The 12641-nt window shown below is 42.5% G+C and overlaps 2 protein-coding genes across 2 annotated transcripts in view; both read right to left on the bottom strand.

Moving 5' to 3' along the window:
• bloc1s4 (biogenesis of lysosomal organelles complex 1 subunit 4) lies at positions 1-5107 on the bottom strand. Its single transcript, XM_088929052.1, has 5 exons — positions 4817-5107; positions 4030-4101; positions 2901-3002; positions 1756-1890; positions 1-717 (listed from the first exon to the last, which is right to left on the bottom strand). The coding sequence occupies exons 1-5, from the start codon at positions 5075-5077 to the stop codon at positions 607-609; spliced, it is 681 nt and encodes a 226-aa protein (XP_088785178.1). The 5' UTR covers positions 5078-5107; the 3' UTR covers positions 1-606.
• A 1429-nt stretch (positions 5108-6536) lies between these two features.
• The window catches only part of pard6ga (par-6 family cell polarity regulator gamma a), a 56145-nt gene continuing 50040 nt past the window's right edge, over positions 6537-12641 (bottom strand). Inside the window, exon 3 of the mRNA XM_088929821.1 lies at positions 6537-11820. Within this exon, the coding sequence (XP_088785947.1) occupies positions 10850-11820 (971 nt within the window). The 3' untranslated portion in view covers positions 6537-10849. The remainder of the gene's footprint in view (positions 11821-12641) is intronic.

Genomic DNA, 12641 nt, shown 5'->3' with positions numbered 1-12641 from the left:
TTCATGTTATTTGAAATTCTTTAGTAAACAACTCTTCTGCAATAGGCTTTTGTCCTTGGCATGAATCTCCTAGCATAAAATACTGTAGTAGTTAAATCTACAACATTGGAGTTCCTAAACCTGTTACTTCAAAAAGCCAAAGAGTTTGCATTTTAATTTACAAAATGTTGGGCTCTTGATTGTGTTCAGCAGCCTGGACCATACACCCTTACAGAGATCAGGGTTGGTTAGTGTTCTTTTAGTTCAGCATTTGGCTGAAGGAGCTGTAAGACAAAAGGACAAGGAGAGGCACTTTTAACAGCATCTTCATCAAGATATTTGTCCGAAGCCAAGATACTGTTCAGAACTTCCAGCTTCAGTCTTCTCCATGGTAAAGCCTGCCTTTGAAATCCTCCACCTGCTTGTATGGATCCAGCACTTGATCAACTGAATGACTTCGATATGCTTTTTTTCTGATGCTATTGATTAAAGAGAATAGTATTGCTTAAGAAAGTTGAAAGCTTTTAAAGGTAACACTGCTTTCCATAGGATACGCGTTGCCTCCAACGTCCAGTCAAGTCAAACTTTGATGCAGTAGCTCATTCCTCATCTCCAGAGATAGGATTTTTATTCTGCTGGTGTTCTCAAGTCTCCCGATGGAGGAGGAAAATAATCTTCAGTCCTGAAAATGGGAGGAGGCTCTTGGCGATGCTGTGGTCTTCTGGGGCTGCTTGGTTTCTGCAACAGAAAGATGTTGTTAATCACTCCAGCACCCTTACACCCCTCCCACCCGGGAGATACCTCTGTGTCCCCTGGTGTAACAGTAATAGACTCAGGGAATCTTTCATCCCCTGTGTAGTCTCACTCCCAGACAATGTAAAAGAACTCTCTTATCTCGTGAAGTACAGTTGCACTGTGTTCATTGTTGGTGATGTTGGTCTGTTTGTATTTGATTCTGCTGTAAAATAAATTTCCCCCAGGAGATAATAAAACTTGAACTGAATCGAACTGCTGTATTTGTATTGACTGCATGTGCATGTGTGATTATAGAGACCAGATTTGTGCCCAACAGTGTGGATAGTAGCTGAAGTATTAATTTTTCAGTTTTGGCTGAATTTTAACACAAAGTTAACCCACACTAAGACCCAGTTCCTCAGTTGAATGCTTTTGAGTAGTTTTACAAATTTGAATGTGTTGATGAAGAAAATGAAAATTAAGCTCCTAGAAGGGCAACATGCCACAAGTCTCAGGCTTTTACCATATTGCTTATCTTATTAAACCTACTACTTTATTCCTTTAAAATCACTTGGTTGTCTTAGTTCCACTACCTATCATGAAAACATCAGGTCCTCACACTGGCGTGATCAGAGATAATTTAAAACTACTCTTCCTCTGAAAGGTAAGCGCAGAAGAAAATTGTTTAGGCAGCACTAATGGTACCACAAGGTCAGATCACAGAGTAAAAACAATCTTGAAAATGTCAATATAGAAAAACTTAACTGAGTGTATTTTATATGCCTAATCCATGTTTGCATGGGTTTCCTCCAGGTGCTCTGGTTTCCACAGTCCAAGAACAGGCTGGTAGATTAACTGGATTTGGGGAAAACTGGCCTCTGGTGTGTGTGTCTGTGTGTTGGCACTGCGATGGTCTGGTCCCCTATCCAGCGTGTACCCTGCATTGTGCCCTTTGCTTGCCGGGTTGGACTTTGGCTACCACATGTCCCTGATTTGGAAGAAGCAGTTAGAAAATGGATGTATGGTAATGGAGGTACTCACGCTGAGAAACCCAGGGACGTTCATTGTGCGGAAGATCTTTCTGAAAGCGCTGGGCAGGGTGGACATGTCAGCCTCTGCCTGTGTGACCTGCTCCTCCATCACACCAACGTTGTGGCTGACCATTTTAACAAAAGCCTGAAATGCACACAATGACACTAGATCAGCCTTCTTGTCATATTCCGCAAGAATTATTCAAAAACAACTGACTTAACAGGTTACCAGAATATTTCACGCCTCACAGCACAGACAAATGCAGGTGTTTTGTAATTTTTTCCTTAATGATTCAGACTGACAGACTAATTAGCAGATGGACAGTTTCAGCTCAAAATCAAGTTCTTAGAGTGGCTCTGTTTAAGTTTTTGCTATTTTTCTCTTTGCACTGCTATTAAAATACTATATATTGGCCTAATTTCTTTATTTGTATAGCTATATACAAAAACATGCAACCAATCTTTTTTTTCCTTTGACCAAGCAATGTTTATAATGGATGTAATGAAAAAAATTGTCCACAATCAAGCACCATGTATTTTAATCATTTTCCAAAACTTTAACTTTTGTCACTCCCACATCTAAACTCAGTTCTTCAGCTTTTAACAGCTGCCAAAATAAAACTGCACATACAATATTTTGTTTAATACTGGTAAGCACCCAAACACTGTTTTAAAGTCAGTAAACAGCCTGTTTCTTTAGGATGATCTTGGCTTCGATTAGTTTCTTTGAAAATGCAATGTTTCATGAAGACGAGCGTGATCAGATATGCTTTTCTATGTAATAAACCAGCACATTTTAAGAATTTTATAATGAAAAAATGAAAAAAAGTAGAAAAATTCCTTTGAAAACTCTTTTTAAGAAAGTCTTCACAGTGTTCTCTACACCAGAGTCTGGTACTATATAGGCTTTCCTATACTTTTGTCAGTGTTGTTGCTGTGTGTATGCAAGCTGGCCATGTCTGGCACAACTGTACCGGACAGTAAATGGGACAGGGGCTGAACAGGTTTCCACATGGCTTCAGCTCCGTCACAAAAATAAATTCATAAAAGCTATATGAAAAACCAAGAGTTTTTTTCCAGTAAAAAACAAATCATATCTACTTAATAACCTGATACATGCATTACAATTAATACTTGTTCTGAATGTACACTTACTTCCAATTTATCAATTTTTCTGTATATCTCTCTCATTTCTTCAGATTTCCTGTGAATTTGAGGTAGATTTTCATTTACGACCTGAGAAGTATCATTTCGAATCTGGATAGGGAAAAAAAAGACAAAGAGCTACCTTACGTTTAAACTACTGATCTAGGGAGATGTGAAGAAGCAGACACATGAAACAGTCTAGACAGTGGCACTGCGAGACATTAGGAGCATATGCATTACAATCATACCATACGTGGGCAAAAAATCCTGAGATACACAGCCTATCAAGTTACAGCGCAGTATAGAGAAACAGAATCTGACGGCTCTCTCCCTCTTCCTTGTGCAAATAATACATCACCCCCTCTGTATTTAACAATGTCTAATTTTTATTCCCCAGTTTCCTTGTGCTGTGACAGGCAGACAGCTGTGCTGACAGATCTACCATGTAATCTTCTAGTAAGGCTTAATACAGAGGTAATTAGCGCACCTGGCACACAAACCAAAGAAGACAGTATATTGCATACGCAAATCCTGGTATGTTCAGACCTATAATGACTGAATGTGTAGTTTCAGTATGATGTTTTCTCAAGTGCAAGAGTTTGAGGAGACTTCACAATGATTAAGCAGTAAGACATACATTATTAAGTTGAGGATACCTCTTTTTGTGTGCTCTTAACAGCCCTTACGCCTACTATCTTCAGCAAGATGTGGATAGGCCCTAATCCATTTTTAAGCAATGCCAATTTGTTAAATGCATATGAGACAGTGAATCTTGTCTTGCATCCCTATACGCTGAAGACCAGAGCACAGCTGTTTGGCACCCTGACTGTTTGTATAGAGACAATGCAACCAATGTTTTTAAATACCTGAATCCCATTTGAACACTTTTGGAAAATTAAACTCTCACCTAAATGTTACTGAAGTAAGGTCAGATGTTCTTGTGAAAACCTAAGAAAGGTTACAAATGAGAGGAGGTCATTCTGCCCATCTAGCCTTTTGGTAGTTAATTGATCCAGGGATCTCATCCAGTCATTTTTGAAAGGATCCAGGATACTGGCTTCAACAACATGACTGGCTAGCTTGTTACAGACTCCCACAACCCTTTGTGTAAATAAATGCCTCCTGTGCGAAAACATACCATGTCAAGCATTCCAACAAACTCATCCACTCTGGTGAGCATCTCCTCCAAGCTCTTCTCTAAATCCCGAATCTGGGCAAAAAGAGAGAATCAAGATCAGCAGTGCTTATGCATGAACATATTTTAAGAACAGACCATTTTCAATAACCTAAGAACAAATAAGTCTGCTGGGTTACGTCCAATGGGAAACAACTGAGTTATGACTTTTCTTCCAAGGCAGCAATCAGCGATACGCCGCCCTATAGCTATAACACGGGAGAGAGGGGAATTATTTGCCATATATACATGTACATGGGGATTCTTATTTGTGCTGTTCTCTCAGGATGTGCAAAGTGCAATAGATAACAGCACAGTGCAATAGATTGGGTGGAGCGGTGGCACTGTGGCTAAGGAACTGCGCCCGTGGCTGGAAAGTTGCCGGTTCAAATCCGGCGGCCAGCAGAGGAATTCTACTCCGTTGGGTCCCTGAGCAAGGCCCTTAACCCCAGCTGCTCCAGGGGCGCCGTATAAATGGCTGACCCTGCGCTCTGACCCCAAGCTTCTCTCCCTGTCTGCGTATCTCATGGAGAGCAAGCTGGGGTATTCGAAAAGACGAATTCCTAATGCAAGAAATTGTATAGGGCTAATAAAGTGATCTTATCTTAACCCACACCACACAATGCAGTCGGCACGTTATAAAACAGCAAATAATACAAAATGACAGTCACAGGCGACCATGCACAACACAGCCTCACACGGCTAAGAGCTCGAGCACAACAGCAAGCACGGGGATATTAGGGGATCTCACCTCCACCCCAACGTCGGCTCTGAGGTAAGAGGAGTAGCTTTGGGCAGTTTGTCTCAGCAGCTGCGCGTCCTCTTCCACGTCCAGCGGCGGCGCGCCGCTGCTGAAGCTGTGGCTGTGGGACACGACGCCGCTGCTCAAAGCGTCACTCGTTACCGAGGCGCTGCTCCCGCTCTGCGACACATTGCCGCTGTCCCGGCTGACATCGGCGCTCGACTCCTCCGCCGGGGACAGAGACCCCACACCCTCTGACCGATGCTCCATCTTCCCTAGGTTTTCTCCTCTTTCCGTGTTGTGTCAGCTGATCCAAATCACGCGGAAGAAATAAGCGGAGCAGAGGAGAGTGGGACGGGGGCCGACAGGGCTCAAACCGCAAGCCCGTTTGGACTGCGTTATCTACGGGTCCAAAAACAGAAAATGCCGTTCCTCGGATTTGGTTATATAAACTAGTTCTAAAGGGATTTTTTTTTTTTACTTTCACGGTCTGTCGTTGAGATGTTGCACGGATACAGTGCTGACAACAGTTCTCAATAAATATTTAGTAGTTGTTAGCACACTTCAGGAGTTAAGGAGTATACGAGTGTCTTGGAGACTGGGGAGTCGCCTACAAAAGTTTGCGAACAACCATGTATTGGTTCGTGTCTGGCTAGTTTAGAGCACAGAGTAAAACATTTTTAATGGGATTCCCTTATTAACAAGAAGTTCCCAAACACAAGTGTCTTACCTAGAGGAACTATTTATTGTAGGTCTCAGTATAAGCACAGATGAGTTGGGTATAATTTAGTTGTTCGTATTTTGTTCCTAGACTGCTAGCAGTTTATTGTCCTGAAAATATCTTGAAGGACTCCAGGGATTTCTGGCAACGTTTTCCAGACAGCAAAATGCGAGTCCTGTTGTGCAAGGATGTTGCTCCCGTTCTCAATCCTGAAAAGACATCCCCTTTCTCAGGTCTCCAGGACCCTGTTTAATAACCTCAAATAAATACTCCAAATAATAGGAAAGACTAAAACCTTTTTTTGTATTTTTAAATAGAACTTCTGCTCCACAGTACCCCTCCCCTCACGCACAGAACGAGGAAGGAATTCTGATCACCTGCACTCTCCTGATGCTCCTATTGTTTCTTTCTGCACTTTCGGCTAGATGTGCTCTTTTGATAGGCTCTTTAAATTCTCTGGATTTATATTTTACATCAAAGTCCAACTTGCTACCTGGCAGGGCTGCCAAAATCCTGGCTTCTTTCAAGAAAGGGCAGGAGGAGATCAATTACTAACAAACAGATGGACTGAAAGGACTATTTCACCCTCAACAGTAAATTTCTGAATTTTGTATTTTAAGAAAAATGTGATGCTGGTGTCAAGAGATGATGGAAAGTAATCATATGGCCTCCTTTTTTCTTTCTAAAAAGAGCTATAGTTTTCCCTATAGCTAAGTCAACAGTGCTTTAGTACACAAGCCAAGATACAACTCGAGCAGATGATTTTGGATTTTTTCTAAATGTACAAAGTGTCAGATCTGGTTATGTTACGAAGGACTTCTTAGAATGTGACTGCTACAGCAAATTGTTGGTCTAAAAAAATTGCAAATCCAATATTTGAAGAAAGATACTTGTATTTGACACACTTACTTTCACACTATTGAAACAGCTGTCAAACAAAATCCAGATCTGGGGTAGTTCTTCCAAAACTGGAGCTAGTTCCAAATAAAACAACATAAGCACAGCAAACCATATTTTTTGCATTTATTTATTCATTTCTTCCTTACAAAATACAAAAAAAAAATCAGTGGTAAGAAAATATGGTCATCATGTTTTACATACACAATTAAAATGAACCGTATTAATTGAGAGTTCAGCTTTCACTAACCTTTCACTGATGATTCAACATCAGGATGTATCATAAATGTCTGCAGAAAAGAAATAAAAGGCTTCAGCAATAATCTAATTAACCTAATTAAAAAATAATAAAAAGTACAAGGGCACTGATGAGAGGCTAAGATCTGGTCAAGAAAATAAAAGCAGTGGAATTTCAGAGGGACATTTACAAAGATCTATTTTATTTTCCTAATCCATTCTGCAATAAAAAGAGATCCTGAGATGATTTTTTTGTTTGGCATTCAGTACAGCACTGTTCTCACTGCTCTGTTTCACAAAGTTAGCAGTCTTTGGAAAGATGATTTCAGTGGTTCTTAGGAATTCTGTCAAATATCTTAAGATTTTAAGATTTTGTTATTTAGAAAATCACAGCAAAAACTGACTCCACATTAGTTTCCTTCTAAATAACTGCACTGTGGCCTTAACAGCCTCACATAACACTGATATGTTCAAAGCCTTGGATTATCAAGAGTCTTTGTTAACTCTGAGTGTCAACCTGTCCTTTTGAAATGAAAACTCAATGAACTACTGCAATAGAGAAAATGTCTTGACAGCCCTCCATAAATTCTCTTGTTCCTTTGAGCGCAGGATGACTCCAATTCATTTCGGCGTTCAAAACCACAAAAGATGGGGCAGAACTGCTGGAGCAACGTGCTGCTGACTCGTGATATAAAGGAAATTTGAAAAATCAAAATTACAATGTTTAAATTTCAAACATTTAAAAAAAGAAGATGTATTAAATAATGATTAGATCGTAACATAATTCGATAAATTAAAAAGAGGGAATCTGCAAACACAATAGAGGTCAGGGGATAGCATCCATGAATACAAATAAAAACTATTTGCGTTTTTGACTCCACAATGTAATAAAACAATGGTACCTCCAACCGTTGGAAAACAAAATATTAGAATTCAACTTTATATCTGTGAGAAAAAGTCCAGGGAGAGCACTAGAAATTATTATTTAGGTTTACCTTTAGAATCTTTCCATTTTCCTGGCAGGGTGCCTGGAAATCTTTTTTCACTGGTGCAAATACCCCCTCTTCCAGCCTCCTCAGCAAAAAAGACCCTCAATCAGCTTCCATCAGCAGCTCACCACAAACTGGAAGAATAAAAATCCCTCTGGACCTCACATTTTAGCAACTGCTGCAGACGAAACATGCTAAATAAGTGGTCCCATTTCTCACAGACATAAAGCTATCCTAAACAAAGGGGCTTTTATCGTACCGGTGGATTTTCTGAAAACATTAAGACTTTGTTGCTATTATTCAATTCTTACTGTTCGTTACACAGTCCATGATACAAAACATCTGTTTAACCTTTATACACATCTTGTACAACTGCACTTTTAAAACATAAGAAAACTCCAGCACTCTCTGTAACGATTCCATAATAAATAGTAAAATAGTAGTAATTTAATTCCTAATACTTAAAACATTTAAGCTGGCATTACAAAGACTGGTGAGGAATGCAAACTCATTTTGAGTCACCAGGTGGCAGTGTCCTAAAGCAAATCCCATCTTCTTCTTCTTCTTGCCTTCAGCCTGAGAGTCTTGAGGATACAGCTGGTGGTTTTGGTTTTCACACCCACACTTTAACATTTGTTCCTCTCAAAATGTTCAAAGTTCCGACTTAGACTGTGGTTTTGGGTGGTGAGAAGGATTGGAAATAACAGTCCACGGGCTTTCGTGTGGCAATGGGCCAGCACAGGAAAATGCTACCTAAAGTATGCAAGTTTGAGCTCTCACTTTCCGTTTCACAAAATTAAATTTCTCTGGAACCAAAACGGAGCTGGAAATCTGGTACCTGCACAGGGGAGAAACAAAGACGATAAAAATCGGAGCTTGGGCCTTTCAAATCCACGAACCAGAGTCGTGTTTTTCGGACCCGGGGGCCCACAGCCCCATACCAGGCCCTGGAGCAGCGCTGACCTCTCCCAGGTGCAGACCTTACACACAGTCCAGAGAGGCACAGCTCTCGACGGTGAAGTCAGGGTTGTTTCTTCCATGGTTTTACTTTCAGCCTAAGCACTCTGGTGGCCCTGGTGAGGTGGTCACTGGGCACAGACAAGGTTGAGAAACTCCCAACTAGAGAGGGAAAACACTGCCACTACGCAAAATTCAACTCCAGTGCCAATTTCATGTAAAAAAAAAGGAGGGGCTGCTCAAAGTAAATACTTTTAAAGGGAGGCTGGGCAGAAGACTTAATCAATTCAATTCTGTGGATCTTTTAGTAGTAGAAAACTACTAAAACCAATAAACCAGTGACCGTGTAGAATTTTTAAAAAACGTGCGGCAAAAACAAAAAGGACTTTTCTATCCTAGTTAACCATCACAAACATTTACAATCAATAAAGGATGGGTTGTGCAGTCAAACATTCGTGCACTAACAAATAATACATTTCCCAAGTCACCACCTGTGTGTTACCAAGTATGTGTCCTAGTACTGTACTACCAACACGCACAAGCACATGTGCGTACATGTGTCTGTATCATCAGATTAAGTCAGCACTGCACCTCTATCCTCAGAAGTAATACTGCCTACATTTTTAAGAAATTCAGTTGAAATAATGAAGCACCAAAGCACCTTCCAGTTCTCTCAGTCCAACAGCTCAACTGCCCAAGGAAAATGCGAAAAGGAAGAAAATCAAGGAACAGCCAGATTTTTGACTGGAGAAAGAGGCCTCCTCTGCTGTGCCTTATAAATGCAAGCTGGTCTGTGATAGGGGAAGTAATGGCTGAACTGCACGAGTACACCTTCCAGAAAACCCCTAATGAATGGAAAACTGTTTTGCTTGTTAAAAATAACCAGAAGGTGCCCTACTGCAAATCACTCAATGCCTTTTCAACAAAATGTACCAAACATCTGGTTAATAGAAAATGTGCAGCTTAAGCTTAAAAGGGATCAGAAATATATTGTGCTGTTAACCCCTTACAGTAGCAAGTGCTGACAGTATAAACAAATCGCAAATAAGGTGAAAACCAGCTTTTCCAAACAAAAAACATCCTTTCAAGAAGATGATTAGCCAGAAAGCGTGCTTGCAACTCCTGATCTTTGAACTGTGCAGTACACAAAGCACGTCTAACTCAAGTTACTCGGAGGCGCAGGTTTCTTCGTTCTCCAGGTAAAGGTATGCCATGGATTGGAAGACTTGAGTGAGTGAGGGAAAAATATCCTCGCCAAGCTTCGGTTTAACTGCCGCATTCACTACCACTTTTAACTGCCAATAATACTGATGTCTTGCAGAAAGACAAAGGGCTTAAGGATCAGCTATGAAGAAGAGCTGTGAAGCTGTGCAGAGATGTGATGACAGGACTCTCCTGCAAAAGGCCTGCGAATTTTAACCAACCATCCAAGAGCATCTTCTGCAGGCTGAGCTGGACTGGAATGAACTCTACAACTGGAAATGAGCACACTTCTCCAGTGTTGGCGAGAAAGAACGATTCAGCTTTTACCCTTCTTACAGTGCAAATGGCCTTGCTCAGAAGACTAGTTTTGAGATCATCCCCACATAAACGCCTTGATTATCCAACAGGTACTAGTAAGATTATTTTAAGAGAATGCTATGAATAGGAGCTACTGATAAAGCTTTAATTCATCACTTTAAGACACATTGTGAGCAGTTAAACAGAAATATCCATGGAAACCTGTCAGAAAAAGAGACCAGCTGCAGTCAAGACAGGTTTCCCTAATTCTCAATAAGTTACAAGTTAAAGCTTTATAAATAGAACCCAAGTTTTGGCCCCGTCACCATGACAAGAGGAACTCTGTGATTTTAAAAAGGCTGAACATCTTCAATCATATTAAAATAACACCCAACATTGTTTCTCTTTGATCAAAATCAGTGGGTCAGCGTCAAAAGCTGGTTTTACTCTTTAAAACCTCAATAAACACCTGTTAATCTGACAGATTAAAAATAACCAACCAAAAGCAAAAAAAAAAATCCATTCATTCATAAAACTTCAAACATGTACAAAGTTCCGGTTCTCAGTGGTTGATAAATTATTTGTCTTATAAACGGGTGTTTTTGGCTTTACGTACGGAAAAGTAACGGCTTTGAACATCAGCCCCACCGTTTGTTGTATCGGGGAAAAGGGGAGGGAATGCTGCAGAGGTCCGAGGGAATTCCCTGATCAGCGCGGCTGCGAAGGGATGGGCAGGGAGCATTATAGCGTGATCACTGTGCCGTCCTCCTCCACACCTCCCCTGGGGAGAGCCAGGCTGTGCCGGGGATCAGTCCGCAAGGTGTGGAGGATTTTGTGCAGGCTGCCATTGCTTTCCCTGATGGTGGGGCTGCTGCTGTGATGGTGCTGGAGGGTGAGGTCTCTGTGCAGCTTGTAGCTCAAGTGGCTGTTTCCTGCTCCATTGAGGCTTGGCTGGGAGTGGAAGGAGAGAGTGGAGACAACGGAGGGGGGGCGAGGCGGGCTGGAGAGGGGGGGCGGGGCAGGGGGGTGGGGCTGGGCTCTGGAGGGGGCGGAGCCGGAGGACCGGTGGGAGGGGCGCTTGAGGTTGCTCTCGATCACGATGTCGGACTCCTCGTCGCTCTCCAGCTCGTCGGCGGGGAAGCTGTGCCCCGCGCCTGCGGGCGGCAGGCCGGCAAAGCCCGTGGAGCTGCCGCTGTCCGTGGACTGGCCGGAGCTGCCGGAGATACGGCTGCTGCGCACGATGTTGTTCCGCTGGTTGACTGGCTTGACGGTGATGATGAGGTTGTGGCTGTTGGCGATCATCATGTCCGTCACCTGGTCCAGGGTCTTGCCCGTCACCTCGATCCCGTTCACCTCCAGCACCTCGTCGTTGACCGCCAGCAGCCCCGTGCTCTCCGCCAGCCCCCCCGGCACCATGCGGGAGATGAAGATCCCCGGCACTTTCTCCAGGCCGTGCGGGGTGACGCGCACGCTGGTGCCATCCCGGATGTAGAAACCCAGCGGCTTGTCCGAGCCATGGCGGTACAGCCGGACCCGCCGGTGGGACTCTGGCAGGATGTCCACGTCGATGATGGACGACACGGGGCGGAAGTCCTGAGGCAGGCCGATCCGGATGTGAGGCCGCTTCCTGATGACGTCGGGGCGCAGTGCAACGACCGCCTTCTTCCGCCGCGTCAGGGTGTTGGTGCCAAAGTCGCTGTAGTCGACCTCCTCTGCGGAAACAGAACAAAAACAAGAGCGCTGACCGGGTGTGCTTTATTTCTGAGGGGTGAGAAAACCCTAGGGTCAAAATAAAGGGAGTCAGGAAGGCGTGACAAAGACATTCCTCAAGATTTTCAGGCTGTGTACGTCATTCCCTTCTCACGTTGCATCAGGACTTTCACGGATTAGCTCAGCTTTTCAGGCCACATATTGTGCACAGCTGAGCAGGAAGACAGAAGTAACAAAACTGCTTTTTGCATATGATACCCTCTCAATCTTTTAGGGGAAAAAAGGCAGACTTAACAAAAGAATAACATTTCAGAGAAGACAAAACTATAAAAACAAACCTCTCCCAAATGGTGAATAAATCATTTTCAGAGTTTATGTGCAGGCTGCTTGAGAAGCTTTAATAGAGGTTTTTTGGGGCTATGAAAAATCTATGATCAGACAAACGATACTGATGTTAAATGACTGACACAAGGGAATAAGAACTGTTTCAACCTGGGATCATAACCAGCGAAAACTGTTTCGGACTGCAATGAGAAACCAACGGTGAGAGATCATGTGTTCTGCACAGAAGAGCACATTATTTATTTTTTCATTTGTTGTTTGCTCTTTCATCTCCGAGGGGGACAAGGGAGTAGGGAATAAAATCACAATGGCCAGAAGTGGACATCCTGTTGAATATTCTATTAAGTGACTTCGAAGGAACAAGCTTTAAGCTGTGTTGTTGAAATAAACGTGCATTTCTACCCCAAATCTTCATACCTTTCCTTTCCAGAACTGAATGACGGAACAGGCTGGACTAACATTAAGCTACAACAAACTACTG

Source organism: Atractosteus spatula, chromosome 12 (genome assembly GCF_055471065.1).
Source record: "Atractosteus spatula isolate fAtrSpa1 chromosome 12, fAtrSpa1.hap1, whole genome shotgun sequence".
Classification (NCBI taxonomy): Eukaryota; Metazoa; Chordata; class Actinopteri; order Semionotiformes; family Lepisosteidae; genus Atractosteus; species Atractosteus spatula.
Note: the sequence above shows the minus strand (reverse complement) of the source record. Positions and strands in the feature narration are given on the sequence as shown.